At 55.0% G+C, this 15,444-nt stretch overlaps 1 protein-coding gene across 10 annotated transcripts in view; it reads right to left on the bottom strand.

The window, feature by feature from the left end:
• The window catches only part of RNF220 (ring finger protein 220), a 214,259-nt gene that overhangs the window by 121,493 nt on the left and 77,322 nt on the right, over window positions 1–15,444 (bottom strand). For 6 of the 10 annotated variants that reach the window (XM_051807719.1, XM_051807728.1, XM_051807756.1 and 3 more), the window contains exon 2: window positions 10,395–10,469. The exons of the other annotated variants lie outside the window; for them this stretch is intronic. In XM_051807719.1, coding sequence (XP_051663679.1) covers window positions 10,395–10,469 — 75 coding nt within the window. The remainder of the gene's footprint in view (window positions 1–10,394; window positions 10,470–15,444) is intronic. 10 annotated transcript variants of the gene reach the window in all.

The raw sequence follows: 15,444 nt of genomic DNA, 5'->3' as shown, positions 1-15,444 counted from the left end.
AGAACATGCTTCAGGGCTCCCGGGGAGCCTCTTACAGCTGAGGGCGCTCTGTGCTGCCACTGTCTAGTCTAAAGCATGTAAACTTAGCAGCTCCCTTGTCCTTACCCATTGGAAAAACTGCTTCTGGACAGCAATGGGAACAGAGCGAACTCCCAAAGGCCTGGAAACTCCTGAGCTGAATCCCTGTCAGCTCCACTGGCTCCTGGATGCCTGTCTTGTTCCTGTGCTGCATCCCTTGAAGGGCTGGAGTTGAGCCTGGCCCAGGGAGAGGTGGGAAGAGGCTGGAGGTAGCTGCAGAGGTGGGAGCAGGAACTTCCCAGTTTTTCCTTTCAGTCTTGGTTCTACACCTGCAAATATTCCCTTGGCAATATTCAGCCCTCTGGGCTGCTCTTCTGTGTGTCCCTTACCCCCATGCAATGTCTGGATGTGCTGGACTCATTCCTTCACTGCATTCCCCCCGTGTCACTGGGAGCTCCTCTTCTTTGTAAGGAGCTGGGGCAGCCCCAAGGCTGGGAAGGGAAGAAAGAGATGGTTTGGGGCATTGCTGGAGAGCAAGCAGGCGCTCAAAGCACTCATCCCAGAGACATGACTGCCTCCCTGCTGCTCCCTGTCTCCTCCTCACCTCCAGTCATGCAGAAACCTGTCTCTTACTCAGCCCAGCATTTCAGTCCCAGCCATTACAATGACAAGGGCGATAAGAGATTCTTATCGTAGTGCTCAGAATCGATCTGAAGCTGAGCCCCTTCCCTACACTTCTTCTGCTCCTCCTCACATCTGCTGGAGCAGCAGTCCGGTGCTGCAGAGGGACTCAGCAGCTGGGCTTGCTGGAGAGCAAAGACAACAGTTTGGGGTTCAGATCCCTCCAGAGACACATCCCTCAGCCTAGCAGCTTCAGGCGTGTCCTCTGGCTGGAGACAGAGCATGGGACCAGAGCCAGGACGCCTGGGCTCCTTCCCGCCACGTGTCTGTGGGAGAACCTCTCAGTGTCCACGGGCTGCAGGAGGGACAATGCAGCTCTGCATCCCTGGAGGGCACTGTGAGCCTCTGTCCAAGGGGATCTGGGCAAAAGGTACGTATGGCCTCCCAGCTGAGGCAGGAGCTTTTTCTCCTCCTTGTGCTTGGGTGGAAGGAAGGAGAAGGTCCTGCTGACCCCACAAGAGAGACTGGGAGCATCCTGCAGCCCTGGGCACCAAGCCTAAGGCTCACTGCACCCCGTTTTACTACAGCCATCCAAAGAGCCCTCATTTTCTACAGCTCAGTGTGGCCTGCCTTCATTCGGATCTCCTCCTGATCCTGCCTGCCCACCCATGCTTGAGGGGGACATATCCTGCCCTCCCACACACAGTCCCACGGGGACAGTGCTCCGGGAGAAGACACTTCCCGCTGGCAGAGCAAGGGGCTCCAAGGATGGAGTGAGTGTCTGTAAGCCCCAGTCACAGCACAACAGCCAGCATCCCCCTGGCATCACTCCAAGCTGCTGTCCCCTCTCCCGCCTAGAGGCTGCCTATATATGCCTCAGAGGAAGCAGAGACTGCACACAAGTTTCAGTGATGTTTGAGCTGATTTTGCACAGCTGCCTGGTCTTTCGATCTCTCCCTGCAGCCACTGCCTCCACCATCAGCCTCAAAAGGTGGCCAGGTCCCTGCTTGGAGCAGTCCTCCAAGACTCACACCAGCCCAGGGTTCCACATTTCAGTTTCCCCCTTGTCAGCTGCAAGACGGCCTGTGTGCCGAGGAGGGGAGGCACAGGACCTGGAAGCACAACTGCCCACAGCCAGGCTGCCCTGGGCAGGGGGCACTGCCACTCCCCAATTCTTGGCAGTGCTTTGGCTCAAATGCACGCACTCACTCTTTGCTGCACACCTGCAAAGGTGAAGCAGGACCTCAGCCACTGGTGGGGAAACTGAAATATGGGTGGGTTGTGGGGTTGTGTAGCCACACAGCACAGCTGCCGAGGGGACTGAGACATCCTGGTTTGGAGCTGCTGAGGGGACTGGGACAACCTCTCTAGACCTGCTCGAGGAGTCTTGGCTCCTTTTGAAACCTTGAAGCTGCAGCAGCCCAGGCCATGCAGATGTTGCAAATCCTGCCTTTCCTCCCAGAACCATCTCCGGGAAGGGCAGAAGCACAAGGCAGCGGCAGGGGAAGCATCCGAACAATCAGGGCTTGTGAGGAGACAAAGAAAGGCCCTTCTTGTCAGCGGGTGCAGTTGGGGCGAGCCCGGGGGCATCGCAGGATGGCACCCCAGGTACTCCAGCTGTGCCAACTCTCCAGCCCAACAGAGAGGGGGCTGTTGTGGGCCCAGCCCCGGCACAGGGTGTCACCGCCTGCCTTGGTTAGCGGGGATGCTCTCTCTTTGTGCCTGCTGGTTTCTGCTCTGCTGACCCGCTTTGCTCCCTCGGCCAGCGCCATCCATCAGCTCTGGCAGCCGCGTCAATTCCAGGGCTCCGCAATGCCATTCCCCAGGGGGAAAAACACGTTTTTTTAAGGGAAGGGAGAAGTATTTTCTCTCCCAGCACGATGCAAGGCTCCCTTCCTCATAGACATTCAATGCTCAGTCCAGACCAGTCCAGACCAGGCACACCATGTGCCTGTATTTTTCATTCTGCTCAGCCCCGGTCTCCCTGCTGGAAAGCGGGGCCACAAGGGCTGCAGTACCTGCAGTGTCCCTGGTGCAGATGTGCACTGGCCCTGCCAGGAGCTGGGAGAAATCGGTCTGGCAATGGCCCAGCTCTTCACAAGATGCCTTATCGGGGCTGGCTGCAGCAGCAACAGCTTGGGGAGGGCGTTGTTTCCTGTCCTATGTCCCACTTTTCAGCCCAGCAGGTGGCAGTGGGGACGAGCCGGGGTGCCAGGGCAGCTGCGAGCTGGGGCAGGCTCAGGAGGACACCGTTGCTGGGATGAGGATGGAACAGGGCGTGTTCACACCTCTGTCCCTGAAAGCCCTTCTCCAGGAGATGGCGGGTTTGAAGCATATGCTGGCAGCAATGCCCCACGCATGAGTGCTCACCACGAGGCTGCGGCGCTGGAGGCTATTTAGCTGAGTGGTGCAAAAAAAGCAGGATCCTATGAGCAACCTTCATCCCTTCCTCCCTGCTTCCCTTGTCCAGGGTCACCCTGCAGTGCTGGACATTGCACCAGCTCTCCTCAGACCCAGTGTGCCATCCTGAGGTCCAGCTCTGCGGCAGGACCTGACCATTATAAGGGCTTTCTGCCTCTATCCCAGCAGTCCCACCTCAGCAGCAGAAACATCTGCCTCACCTCTTCAATCAATACTCAGCTCTTAATAGTCCTGACAATTCGCAAGAAAACAGGGGCATTAAACGTTAATTATATCTATTTGGATTCAAAAAATTTTATTACTTAATTATAGCCAGAGTCATAAAAAGGTGCAGAGCAAGAGGTGCTGCTGTTCTACAGGGTGAACAGGGCTGAGCATTCCCAGCCATCCTGAGCTCTAGCTGGGCAAGGATGGAGGGATGTCCCCACCATGCCCACCACATGGCCGGATCCTGTCCCTCAGAAAGGGGCTGCCGTGGGAAGGGGCTGTGAGGGGGCTGTGCTGGCTGGGGGTGTGCAGTGCCAGCAGGGTCTCGGGGCGCATGGCAGGTACTCGCTTAGCTGTTGCACTGGCGGGACCTGGCCTGCCCTGGCCTGTGGGCTTCTAATTTACTGCTTTCCTTTTACCGTAAAACTGAAAGGGGAAGGTGCACCCTTTAATCACTGCCTTCGGGGCCCCGCCTGAAACCACACAGAGACCAAGCGAAGGCTAGGAGTTAATGCTCCTTCCGACACCTTTTTATGATTCATGGGCCTGACCTTGAGCCATAAACCGCTCAACCTCCCCGCCACACTGCCAGTATTTACAGCCTGCAGGGGCCACTGCACGCAGCCACCGATGCAGATCCACGGCCGCGCACGCCGGCACAGGTACACGGCCGGGGATGCGAGAGGTACACTGCTGGAGAGGGCTACACCTCTGGGGATGCCCACCTGGATGGGCAGCCATGGATGGATCCTAACACAGCGCTGGAGATGGAGATGCACCTAGTGCACCAATGAACCCGTCTTTATGCACACCTGTGTGTGTGCACAGGTAGGGGCACTAAGATGCCCTCAGTGGGGAGGCCCTGAGGATGCACATGTTTCATATGCAGGAAGGTTAGCCCCCACATTTCTGCTGCCTGGGCATTGGCCTCCAAACACTTGACCATGTAGGGTGCTTTCTGCTTGTTGCAGCAGGGTAGAGGGACAAGCCCACTGTGGCTGTGGGCATGGCCCCACGGGGAAGCAGCCAGGCTGAGCTGGCACACCACAACACTCCCAGCAGCACACGCCCCACTCCCCAGTAGGAGGAACAGATGCTGAATCACAAACTGCCTTGGTGGCACTTCAGGATTCATCCCACTGCAACCCAGCAGCCTGTCAGCCCCAGGTCTTGCTCCAGAGGTGAGACCCATGAAAGCCTACGTTGGTCTAAATTGGACCAGGGTGAGGTTTACTGGTTAAGCAAAGGGTGCCCCTCTGGGTGGGTTCAGGTCAGCCAGCTCCTTGCTTTATGCCTCGGTTTCACCACCACCACAGCGGGAAAAATAATCCTGACCCATCATGTTTGCACGGAGTTGGGAGGCCGAGCTCGTTAATGTTTGCGAAGTGGGTTTGGCTCCTCTGATAGAGGAAGCCAGAAATGTGAAGGTCATTACTATTAGTGGGATTAAAGGAGTAGAACCCAGAGCAAGGGGATACAGGGGAACACCACAGCAGCTCTGCCAAAGCAGCAACAAACTGCACACACACAACCACAAAATAGTGAAGAATGCTACGACTGTAGCTCATTTTAGAAACACTGGGCAGAACTAGAGGGCTGCCAGAATGCCTTCTAAACTTCTACGAAAAAAATAATCTCCAAGAACACAGATGAGACTGAGATAGGCCATTCCCAGAGACATCCAGAGCCTGTCAGCGCCCATTCAGCACATGCCCAAATCTCCCAGCACAGGCCCATGAACATCACTTGCCAACACAGCCCATCCGGTCCTCACCAGGACCAGGACCTTCTCCTCGGCCCCCATTGGGGCACTACAGCACTGGGCAACTTGTTCGAAACAAAACTCTCCCTCTCTTTTTTTTTCAAGCTTACAGGTTGTCAAAATTTTTTCTTTCCTCCTTACAAAACAAAAGAGGGAAGAAACATCCTTATCTCCGAAAGCAGAGTTCAGGAAAAAGCTACTGGTCTTTTGGACTCGGTGAGTCCCCATTGGTAGCCCTGCTTGTCACAGAAAATTTATCAGCCAAACACAGTGCTGGTATAATGTGCCATATAACTAGTGCATAAACAAACTTCAGCATGATAAATGCCCTGCTTTGAAGCCATAAAGTTATTAGCTAGTGGCTGTTAGCTACTGCTTAGCATGGGACACACTCCTTCCGTTAACCCCTGGATGCCCCGTTTGCACTTGGAAGCCCAGGGAGATCTCTGGAGGGCACCTCTGCACAGCAGGGAAGCAGGGAAGGATCTGGCCGGCAGGGATGCTTCTGTGAGGGCTGCAGGAGGGAAATGCTTGTTGGGAATGGGGCTCTGAAGGCTGGCATCCCCTCGCTGTCCTACTCGAGCTCCTCTCCTTCCCTCTGCCCCTCGAGAGGCAAAGGCAGAGGGGAGCAGGGCTGGGGCAGTTGGGTACGTGCTCATGGCTCAGACCCTCTGGGTCTGCAGTCTTTTCAGAGATGGGCTAAGATGGGAAGGAAGCTATCCCCCCAGTGCCCAGGTCACCTCCTTTAGATGAAGAACTGCTGAAGGCTCTGAAGCAAAAGCCCGAAATTTTTCTGGCAGCAGCCAGGCAGAGAGCTCCAGTGAGGTGTTTAGAGTTCCCTCTGCTGCCTGCAGTGCACGGCTGCCTGCAGCTCCTGGTGAGCTCAGCCTTGCTGGAGGCTGGGAGATGCTGGAGAAGCAGAGCCGTGTCCCAGGGCCAGCAGTGCTGGCTGTGAGTGGCTCAGCTGGAGATGGTTCACCAGCACCAGCAGAACCAGCTGCCACCAGTGCCACGGCTCCTGCCAGCACCGGACCTGCAGAGCATCCTCCACTGCACAGAGCCAGGCTGTGACACCCATCAAGGATCTCTGGACCCCTGGGCCATCTCCTGCCCCTCCTGTTCCACTGGACCAAGGCAGGGAGCTTAGGGGCGTGCTAAGGATGGCAGCAGGTCTCTAACGCTCAGCCCAAGGCACAGACGGGGTTACACAGCAGCGTGGCAACTTCTTGGACACACAGCCTGGAGCCCCAGAGCTCCAGTGGGCAATCCTGGTGCCCAGGGGCTAACTCCCATCACTCCCGGTAAAACCACCCCTACCAGGCAGCAGGAGATGTCTCAGCAGGGCCAGCTGGGGGGGCAGCAGGACTCAGGGCTGCCTCAGCGCCTGTTCCTCATTAGAAGCCCAGTGTTGAAGAAACTTGTAATTAGAGCCCTGAGTATTAATTAATCTTCATGACCCTCCTCTCATTCTCTTTCTACCGCTCCCACAGCTCAGGAGGTCAGCCTGGATTATTAACACACACAAGTAGAATATGGCAAGCTCTCCAAGAGGGTTGGCAGACCTCAGGCCACATTCCTGTGTTCAGAGCAGCCGAAGGCACCCTGTCCCTCCCCACTAGCATGGCTCCCTTCCCTGTCTCCTCTCTCTCATGGCTGAGCTTGGTAGAGGTCACATCTCACTCACTTGGGCACAGTCAGCACCCTGGGGACAGCATTAAATGAGCTGAAACCTTGCAGAACGAGCAGAGCTGATTTTACGCTAACTCAGCCCGTACAATCCCTTGCAGAGTGGCTGAGGGCAGAGCCCTGCATCTCAGGGGCCAGACTGAGCCTTACGGGACACAACCTACCCTTGGAGACCTCCCAGCAGGATGGAGAGTAGAGCAGCCATCCCAGCCAAAGACACCACCAAAAGGTCTTTGAGCACTGTATCTCTGCTCATCCAGGTCTTTAAGAGCCTCATCACTAAGAAGGCAGCCCTGGTGCATGGAGAGGACATTGTAGACCCTTTGTACAGTGTGGTCCTTCCATCCCAGGGCTGTCCATGCAGACTCAGCTGCTTGGACACGGCTCCTGGGATGGCCAGACTCCCTGGTAAAATGCTGCTCAGGCACAACCTGAGGACTGATATGCTACAGAGCTGCCACAGAGCAAGAAAACAAGATATTAAATAAATTCAAACTTTTCTGACTCCCTTGTAACCACCAACTGCTTTCCTCATCTGATTTTCCCCCTTTTCTGCTGCAGCAATAAAAAGGGGAAAATCAACATCCAAATGATCTTGTTTATGGCGACTAAATAAGCTGCATGTGCTTAATCCGTTAGAGTTTAATGAATTTACGACTTGCTTTGGAATTTGACAAGGGCTGTAAAAGAGTAATTAACATTTATCAGTGTGTTTTTTTCACACACCCCACCCTCCTCCCGCCTCCCTTCCCTCCTCCTGCCGCCTGTCGCAAAGCAGCACCGGGTATCGGGGGGAATATAAAAGTGATCAATTAATTCTTAATAATCTCAGGGAAAGATTGTAGAGTCACAGTATGAACTCAGGGAGTGTCAATAAACATGCCAAAGGTTAGTCCCCCCCCCTTCCTGGCGCTGCTGCAGAGGAATGTGGGCAGCCAGGGAGGGGATGGGGCTGTGGGAGTGGCGCTTTGGTGGACCAGCCCTGCACCCCTTTCCTTCTCCGTCACACTCCACCAGCCTCCAGAGCAGCTTTCTGTGCTGCAGTGGCCTCTGCTACAGGATGACAGTGAGCAGGGGGCTGGTGATAAGCAGGGTCCCCATATGACACAGCAGCAGCAGTGGTGATTTGGAAACACAACCTCAGTCACTAACTATGCCAGCTGATAGCTCTGTCCTAATAGACTTGAACCTATTGAGAGTGACCCCAAATCCTCCCCACTCTGATCACAGGGCAGGTGACCATCTGCTTAGATGAAGAGTTGCCCCCACTGTCACTTGGCACAGGTAGCAGCCGCTGTTTCAGCTGTACTAGACACAAGGGTACATCTCTGCTGGCCCCCAAGACAGGCAAGGGGGATCCCATCTTGTTTGTGCCCAGCCCTCCCAGCTGCTTAGCTGCTGTGGAGCAGGGAGGCAAACAGGGATGCAATTCTGGGGCTGCAAGGGGACAAGCCTAGGCTCCCCACACCAGTCCCAAGGTGGGCTGAACATGATCTAATCCCAGGGGATTTCTGTGCAGGAAGCCCAGCACGCTGTGCCCTGGGCCACCTCCCTTCGCAGCCTGTAGGTAGGACGTGTCCCTTGCTGCTGGGACTGCAGCATCCTGCCCCCAGCAGTGGCCTTTGCAGGCATGTGTGTGACCAGGTGTGGGGAAGCCTGCATGCCTGGACATCCATGGGGGAAGAGAAGGGTCAGTGCTCCTGGGGGCCAGCAGGCTCTGCGGAGGAGACAAAGAAGCGTCTGGGCTTGGCTGTGGGGCAGAGGGTCCTGGAGACCCACAAACAAAGGCTCAGGATGATAAATCCTCAGAGGTTTGAGACTGTCCGGGGATCTGCTCTGGACAGAAACAAATTCTCCCTGTCGAACATAATAGCCCAGAAATAAGCAATGAGGCAGGGATGGAGAAGGCTTGACTCAGGGGGTCTGGAAAATCTCCACCCAGCCCCACACAGGGCACTGGTGGGGGTAGAAAGTGAAGGCAGTGATACCCTCCTGGCAGGCTGAGATCCCCATGCCAGGCACACACCTGCCAGCTGGGTGGGGAAGACTGGGGATTTTTTGTGTGGTGGTACTTACTCAAGCCAGCTTGAAGCAGCTGAGTGCAGGATGGGCAGGGAAGAGAAAGTAACAGGATGAACTTGTCTTTATTTTACCTCAGCTGGTTTGAGGCCAGCTGGGTGACACAGGCTGCAGGGCTGGGCAGGGATCAGGGCTGAGCCCTCATGCAGGGTGAGGAGGTGAGGGAAGGGGGCTGCAGCAGAGGTGCCCTGCATGGCCAAATCATTGGAGAGTGCCAGCTTCCAGCAGCCTCCAAGGGAGAGTCTCCAACCTTGGGCAGGCTTGTGGTGCTGGGGGCTGCAGAGAAATCTGCCCATCCTGCACACACACACCTAGGGGGAGAAATGGAGGCCCAGGGAAGGGTTTCAGGCCACCAGGACTGGTACCAGCACAGAAACATCTGCTCTGCTCACTAGGCAGCAGGTCTGGGTCTCCACTACATGAGTGGTGCAGGCAACATCCATAACCGAGGCTCCCAAATTTGCTCAGGAGCCACTCCCCAGTGCCAACTGCCCTTGCAGCGCTCTGCACTGCTGTCCAGGCTCCACCACAGACCCCCTGCATGACCTCAGGATCCCTCCTCTGCTGCGGAGGAGAGGATGCTGTGAGGCAGTGAGGAGGCAGAGAGGGGCTGCAGCCCCGCTGCCTGGGCTGGCTCAGACACTCCCATGTCAACCTGTCTAAACAGCACCTCCTCCTGCAGAGACCTGGCGCTGGGGGTCAGCAGCTCAGCATCTCTGGGATTCGTCACGGTATCACTGGAGTTATCAAGCAGCAGCTTGGAACAGGCATCCCAAAGGGGTCGGGTCAACCAGACCCACCATCATCCAGCTGCCAGGAAAGCAGCCTCTGGGGCTGAGGACAGGGAGGGGACTCAGGTGGCACTTGGTTGGTCCTCCCTGGCCACTGACATCCTGCCTGACATCAGGTATATGGCTTCACCTCCATGCAAGGCTGGAATCTCCTCACCTCACCCCAGTGAGAAGGCAGCTCTCCTTAGGGAAGGAGCCAGGCTGTGATGGGCAATGCCTGGCCAGTGCTTGCTGCTTCACAGAGGCACTAATGGATGGGAGACAGCCCAGCCATGCCCCCGCCTCACTCCGCTCGGGTGCTGCTGATGGTTGTAACAAAGAGCATTTATCCAGCTGCATTCCCAGTTTCTCCCGCTTTCCATTTCCCTTTTCTGTCACTCAGGTGTGACAACTTTAATACCCATCAATAATAAGGTGGATGGTAACCATAACAGTACATGTAGCCCTGTGTTGGCTTTTCTCCGTCTGCAGGGTCACACTTAGGTGACAGAAGGGTTAGAAGGAGTTAACAGGAGACTCCCAGGTCCCCTAAGCATCTTGCTTGGGGTCTTAAGCCCATAAGCAATGGTGCTAAAGATGATTTTAAGCCACGATTATAAGAAATCTATTGATCTTTTTGACTCTATAATGACAGATTAACCATTTTAATAAAACACCTATTAATCATGCATTAACCCTTCTCAGCTATTTGTACATTGAATACTAAATGGACAAGGGCATTGGGATTTCTAGGAGGCTTTTTGGAGGGGGAGGGAGGGGGGGTTTCTTTAGATAACAACAACAACAAGAAGAAAATAATGCAAACTTACAGAGGGGGAGAGTTAAAATCATACGATGAGTGGCAGTTGCAGACGCCTGGGGCCCTCTTTGGTTGTCGCTTCTATCTGGCAATCAATTGACAAGAAATTGAGATTATGAAACATTGTGCCTGTGATCAAAGAAGGTGGGCATCCTTCCCCCATCCGAGGCCAAATCTCCACTCCCCCATGGGAACCAACGTCAGGGAACACCAGTGATTTGGCCTTTGGCAGGCACCAGACAATGCTGACACCAATTCTAGCCCCATGGGTCTTTATGGCAAACTCTGAGCAAGGCTGAAGCATTCTGAAGGTGGATCCTACCAGAGGATCTAAAATGCCCACAGCTTTTTTGGGAGACTTCATCTGGAGCGGCAGAGGAAAAAGAAAGGGAAATGAGGAAAGCAAACACCCCACCAGCTCAGGTCATCCGGGAATGGGCACGGGCTGCTCACCCCCTCTCCCTGCCCTCCCTTGAAACCCACAGCACTGGTGTGGAATGGTCCAGCTTGCAGACCTGGACCAGCACAGCCCTGGGGCCTCTCGAGTAAGCGCTGGGGAGGGGGCGAGCGACGCTTCCTCCTGCGCCAACCGTTGCAGCCTCAGAAACCACGAAGTCCCCGGTGCGTCAGGAACTGCCTGGAGGCCGGAGCTTCCTGCAGGTGCCCTGTGCTCATGAATCACACCTTGTCAGGGCTCGGGGTGCCCAACGGCTGGGTGACCACTGAGGTGCCTGGGGAGCCCTGCCCCAGGATGCACCCACCTCCCCACCACACCATCCCAGCCAGGCGAGGGTTAAGCAGGCATTAATCACACCGTTTGAGAGACATTTCAAAGCCTCTTCCAAATACTATAAAAAATGTCTTTAATCTTCTAATAGCGCAAACTCCTCTGATGATGGATGGAGGGAAGTCGCCTCTCTCCTCCTGATCCTAACAGATGAGGCTGAAGAGCTGATGCTCTGGAGGGGGGGAAAGTTGGGGAGGGAGCTGGGGGAAGAGAAGGACATTTCTCAACCTCCCACCAGAGCAGTTATAAATATGAGGTCATACAGCAAGAGATGATAACACATTAAGGGCTCTTGAGATATTAGTCTGTCAGCCTCGTTAGACACAGCCTATTTGGGGCTGACTGCGTAATTAGAGGCTGGGGTACCCATAACTCATTGGTGTTTAGAGGTAGGAAGGGGCTCCAGTCAGCATCACCCTCAGCACTCTGAGAAGTAATCTTCATCAGGCATTAAACCCCACTCCTTGCTGCAAAAATAACCCTTTCCCCCCCAGGAAAAACCACTCCTGTTTCCCACCTCCTGCCCATTCCACAGCCCCGAGCCCACTGCATGCTCAATGCACCCACCCTTGCCTCTCCCCTCCCCTGCAGGTGGGGAACAGGGTCGTGACCCAAGGTGACCCAAGGCAGTTAGTGAACAGGTGGAAAAGTCCTGGCTCCCAGTTCCCTTCCCATGCAACAGCCCATTGCAAGAAGCCATGCTCTGCTCTGCAACGGACTGCAGCCCCCGAGAACCCCCAGACAGCCTCCACAGCAAGTCTGACCCTCCTGCAACCTTCCGCCATCCAGGGAACAGCTCCAAGTTGGGCTGGAAACACCTCGGGGAGGTGGATACACTTGGACAAAGATGATCTTGGGGAAGACTGAGCAGAAATGAGTCCAAGGAAAGGCAAAAACGTAAGCACCCCAGGACAGCTTGTCACTCCTGCCCTGCTGCGAGCATCCCCGCGCTTCGTGAGGAACCTGGCGAGGAGCTGGGCTTTCCATGTCCTCTCCACTTTCTCTTCTCAGTTCTGCCTAAGTGGTGGTGAGCTTCGACACGGGCAGGCACTTCCCAACCAACCCAGCCAAAAGTGAAACAGGGAAGGGGAGCGTTTCCCTTCTGCAACCGTGCAGAGCGAGGGCACCGCAAAGCCGGCTCCGACTTGAAAGGGAACAGATGGAGCGCAGGGGAAGGCAGGCAAAAGCCAAACCCACCCCCATGCCCCCCACAGAGCCTTCCCAGCAGCATATCCCTGTAACTCCTCTTGCTCTGTGGCAGGGGGAAAATTAAGGCATTGGGAAGGGCAGGGACATCAAATGAGAAACAACAGCCCTCACTGCAGGGACTGCCATGACACTGCCAAAGTCCGTGGCGTGGCCACCCAACGCCTCATCCCCTCTCCCTGCTCGCCTGCTGCAGCTGGGGAGGGGGCAAGGGGTCCACAGAGGAGGGGGCAACCCCGTGGCTTCCCAGGCTGAGGTAGGATAATGAATCCTGATGGGGGAAGTGACCTTTTCCAAATGCCACATGTCATTGGATTTTATATCACACCAGGACAATGTGCCATGGGTATTAAAATCGTTTTTCCAATAGAAGTGTGCGTGTGTATGTGTGTGTCAGAGAGAGATGTGAGAAAAATAAAATTAAGATGTGAAAATTAGGCTGCCTCTAAACACGGCCTTTAGAAAAGACTTAGGTCCTCACAGAGCAGGACTGACAGAGAACATCCATGCCCTTTGCTCCCGAGATCACGGATGATTTTGTCAAGGGAATGCGACTTGTCCAAACCCTATGACAGAAAAAGAGAAAAGGATCTCAGGAGTCCTTATCCACACTTCTAAAGTTCTGCAAAGACTTTCACCTCTACAGTGTCCCCCCTGCCATGAAGGGACATCTCCAGGGCTGCTCTACCCACAGAGGCATGTACAGACACATAAGGAGCACAGATCACTTTGCACTTGTGCTCCTGGACACCCACAGGTGTTAGTCTGGGCTGTGCAGGAGGAGAAAGTGAAGTCCTCTGTGACAGCCAATGCCAACTTGCTCAGCCTCACCCAAGATGTAAATCAGCCTGTATCCCTGTGGGCCAGCCCAAAGGTGTGTGCAGAGCATCCATGGAGTTAACCACACACACGGGTATGGACGCTTTCCCCCTGTATGCCAGGATACATTCCCATGTGAAAACACAATGTGAAAAGGGAGGCGCTGGAAGCCAAATTCACTTGAACTCCAGCCCGTTCTCTCAATCTGCAGGGCAATTGTCCGGCTGAAACAACAACGCTGGGACAGAAAAAAAAAAAAAAGGACAAGCTGTGCTTGTTTATTCAGCTTCTTTCTCGCTCACTCCTCTTGACAATACCCTGACACCGTGTCCTGCCGCGCCAGGGCTGCAACCCCAATGGGCTAAATTTATCCCAGCTGGAGCCCTGTTTACAAGTCTTGTCCTGTTTACAGCACGGTCCATCCTGCCCAGGACCAGGCAGTGGCCATCTCCAGGGTGGACAGTTAGTGCCTCACCTTCCTCAGCCTCTGCTGTTCCCAGGCTGCCCGTGTGGTTCCTGGAAAGATGCCCAATTCCCTGTACTTGCACACAGGACAGCTCTGCGTCCCCCTGCCCACCAGAGAAGCAAAGGGGAGATGTGGGCTTACGTGGCCTGCTGCTTGCCCAGCATGTCTCCATAGTGGCCCAGGAAGCCACAGCCTCCATCACTGCTGGCTGGTGGCACACCATCACCAGGAAAATGGCAGTTGCAAGCTCAGCAATGAGAGTGCAGCACATTCCATGAGAAGCCAACTGGGAACAACCATGCTGCACCGTGGAAGCATTAGTGGAGCTGCACATCTCATGCAGCCACGCGTGGATGCTTTGCTCTCCCTGCCTCACGCTGCAGACACTTTTTTTTTTTTTTTGCTGTCACTCACCCATCCCAGTCTCCCTGATGGGCTCATATGGGGTGGGAGGGCAGAGCAGGCAGGAGCTCAGCCCCTCTTATGGGTGACAGAACTGGGTGCCACACCAGGGGTCTGAGCGGCTGAGCCCAGCCAGGCGTGATGGGTTGAAGGTGTGAACAGAGCAACCATGGGACATGGAACAGGGGTGCTCACTGCCCACACCCCTCTTGCATTCTTCCTGCATGAATTCCCATCTCTGGTGGAATGCACTGGCCATGGTTTGCCGGGGAGTGACAGGAGCTCACCTGGATGCCCTCCAGTATGGGGGTCTCCCGCAGTCCCAGGCTGACTCACCTCCAGGAGTTGCCTTTGACAGGGCTCAGTTAGCAACATCCAGGCTCTTATTTGCTGTTTAATGAGTTTCAGCTAACGAATCCCAACACATGAAAGCTTTACATTAAACCTTTGGCTTGCTGTCAGCATTGGTCACCAGTTTGGAGAGGCTGAGTATCACAAGAGTGGTTTCAGGAGCGACTGAAAACCCTCACCTAGGAGTCTGTGTACCATCTTGTGCCCTGTCACCCCTTCCCTGTCTGTGCCTGGTGGATGCAGAGGGGACATGAGTGCCCTGTGGACATGAAACAAAGCAGCTGGTCCTGTGCTCCCTCAGCCTCCCTCATCAGGGCCAGTGAACAGAGGTTTGCCTCATCCCCAGTGGCAGGGCCATTGCTCAGCAGTGATGGATCCCTCCTTGCACCTGCTCAAGGCTGCATGTACTTAGGCTTAATGAGTGAGCAAGCTCTGACACGCTGATGATGCAGCCCTTTTTCACATGGACCTGGTGCAAACCACTGCCTGCTGTTGCCTTGGGAAGCCTCCTGCTTGAAACCACAAGCCCTGGATCACATCCTGTAGTAAGGGGCCCGTCATGTGCAGATGGATGGGAAAAGAGGGTCTCACAGAGCGACCCTGAGCTGGGTTAAACTACCAAACTGGATGAGAGGATCAAATCTCAGTGTCCAATGCTGCATCTGTGCAAGGAAAGGTCCAAGAGAGAGCTACCAAGGCTTTCCTTTTGCTCACGTTTTCTGGAGACAAGCAGATTGTCCAGAGCAATGCCCATGGTGCAAAAGAGCAGTGTCCATCTTCCAGGTGCCTCTCTCCATGTCTCACTGCTCACACCTACCTCACTTCTTGCCTGTGGCCCAACTGTGGGTTTGTTTGTATGCTGGGAGGGGGGGAAGCCTTTCTGCACTGCGTGCCCTGATCACACCGCCTGGTGAAGCAAAAGCTCCACGGAGATCAGAAGAGGGGTTGTACACCCTAGTCCAGCTCCTTGCCCAGAGTTTTGGAGATGATCTGTGCCTGACTGGGGGGGGGGGGCAGAATTTGAACGTA

The sequence above is a fragment of the Manacus candei genome, unplaced genomic scaffold (assembly GCF_025592945.1).
Source record: "Manacus candei isolate 608988 ecotype Guabito, Panama unplaced genomic scaffold, ASM2559294v1 h1tg000005l, whole genome shotgun sequence".
Taxonomy (NCBI): Eukaryota; Metazoa; Chordata; class Aves; order Passeriformes; family Pipridae; genus Manacus; species Manacus candei.
Note: the sequence above shows the minus strand (reverse complement) of the source record. Positions and strands in the feature narration are given on the sequence as shown.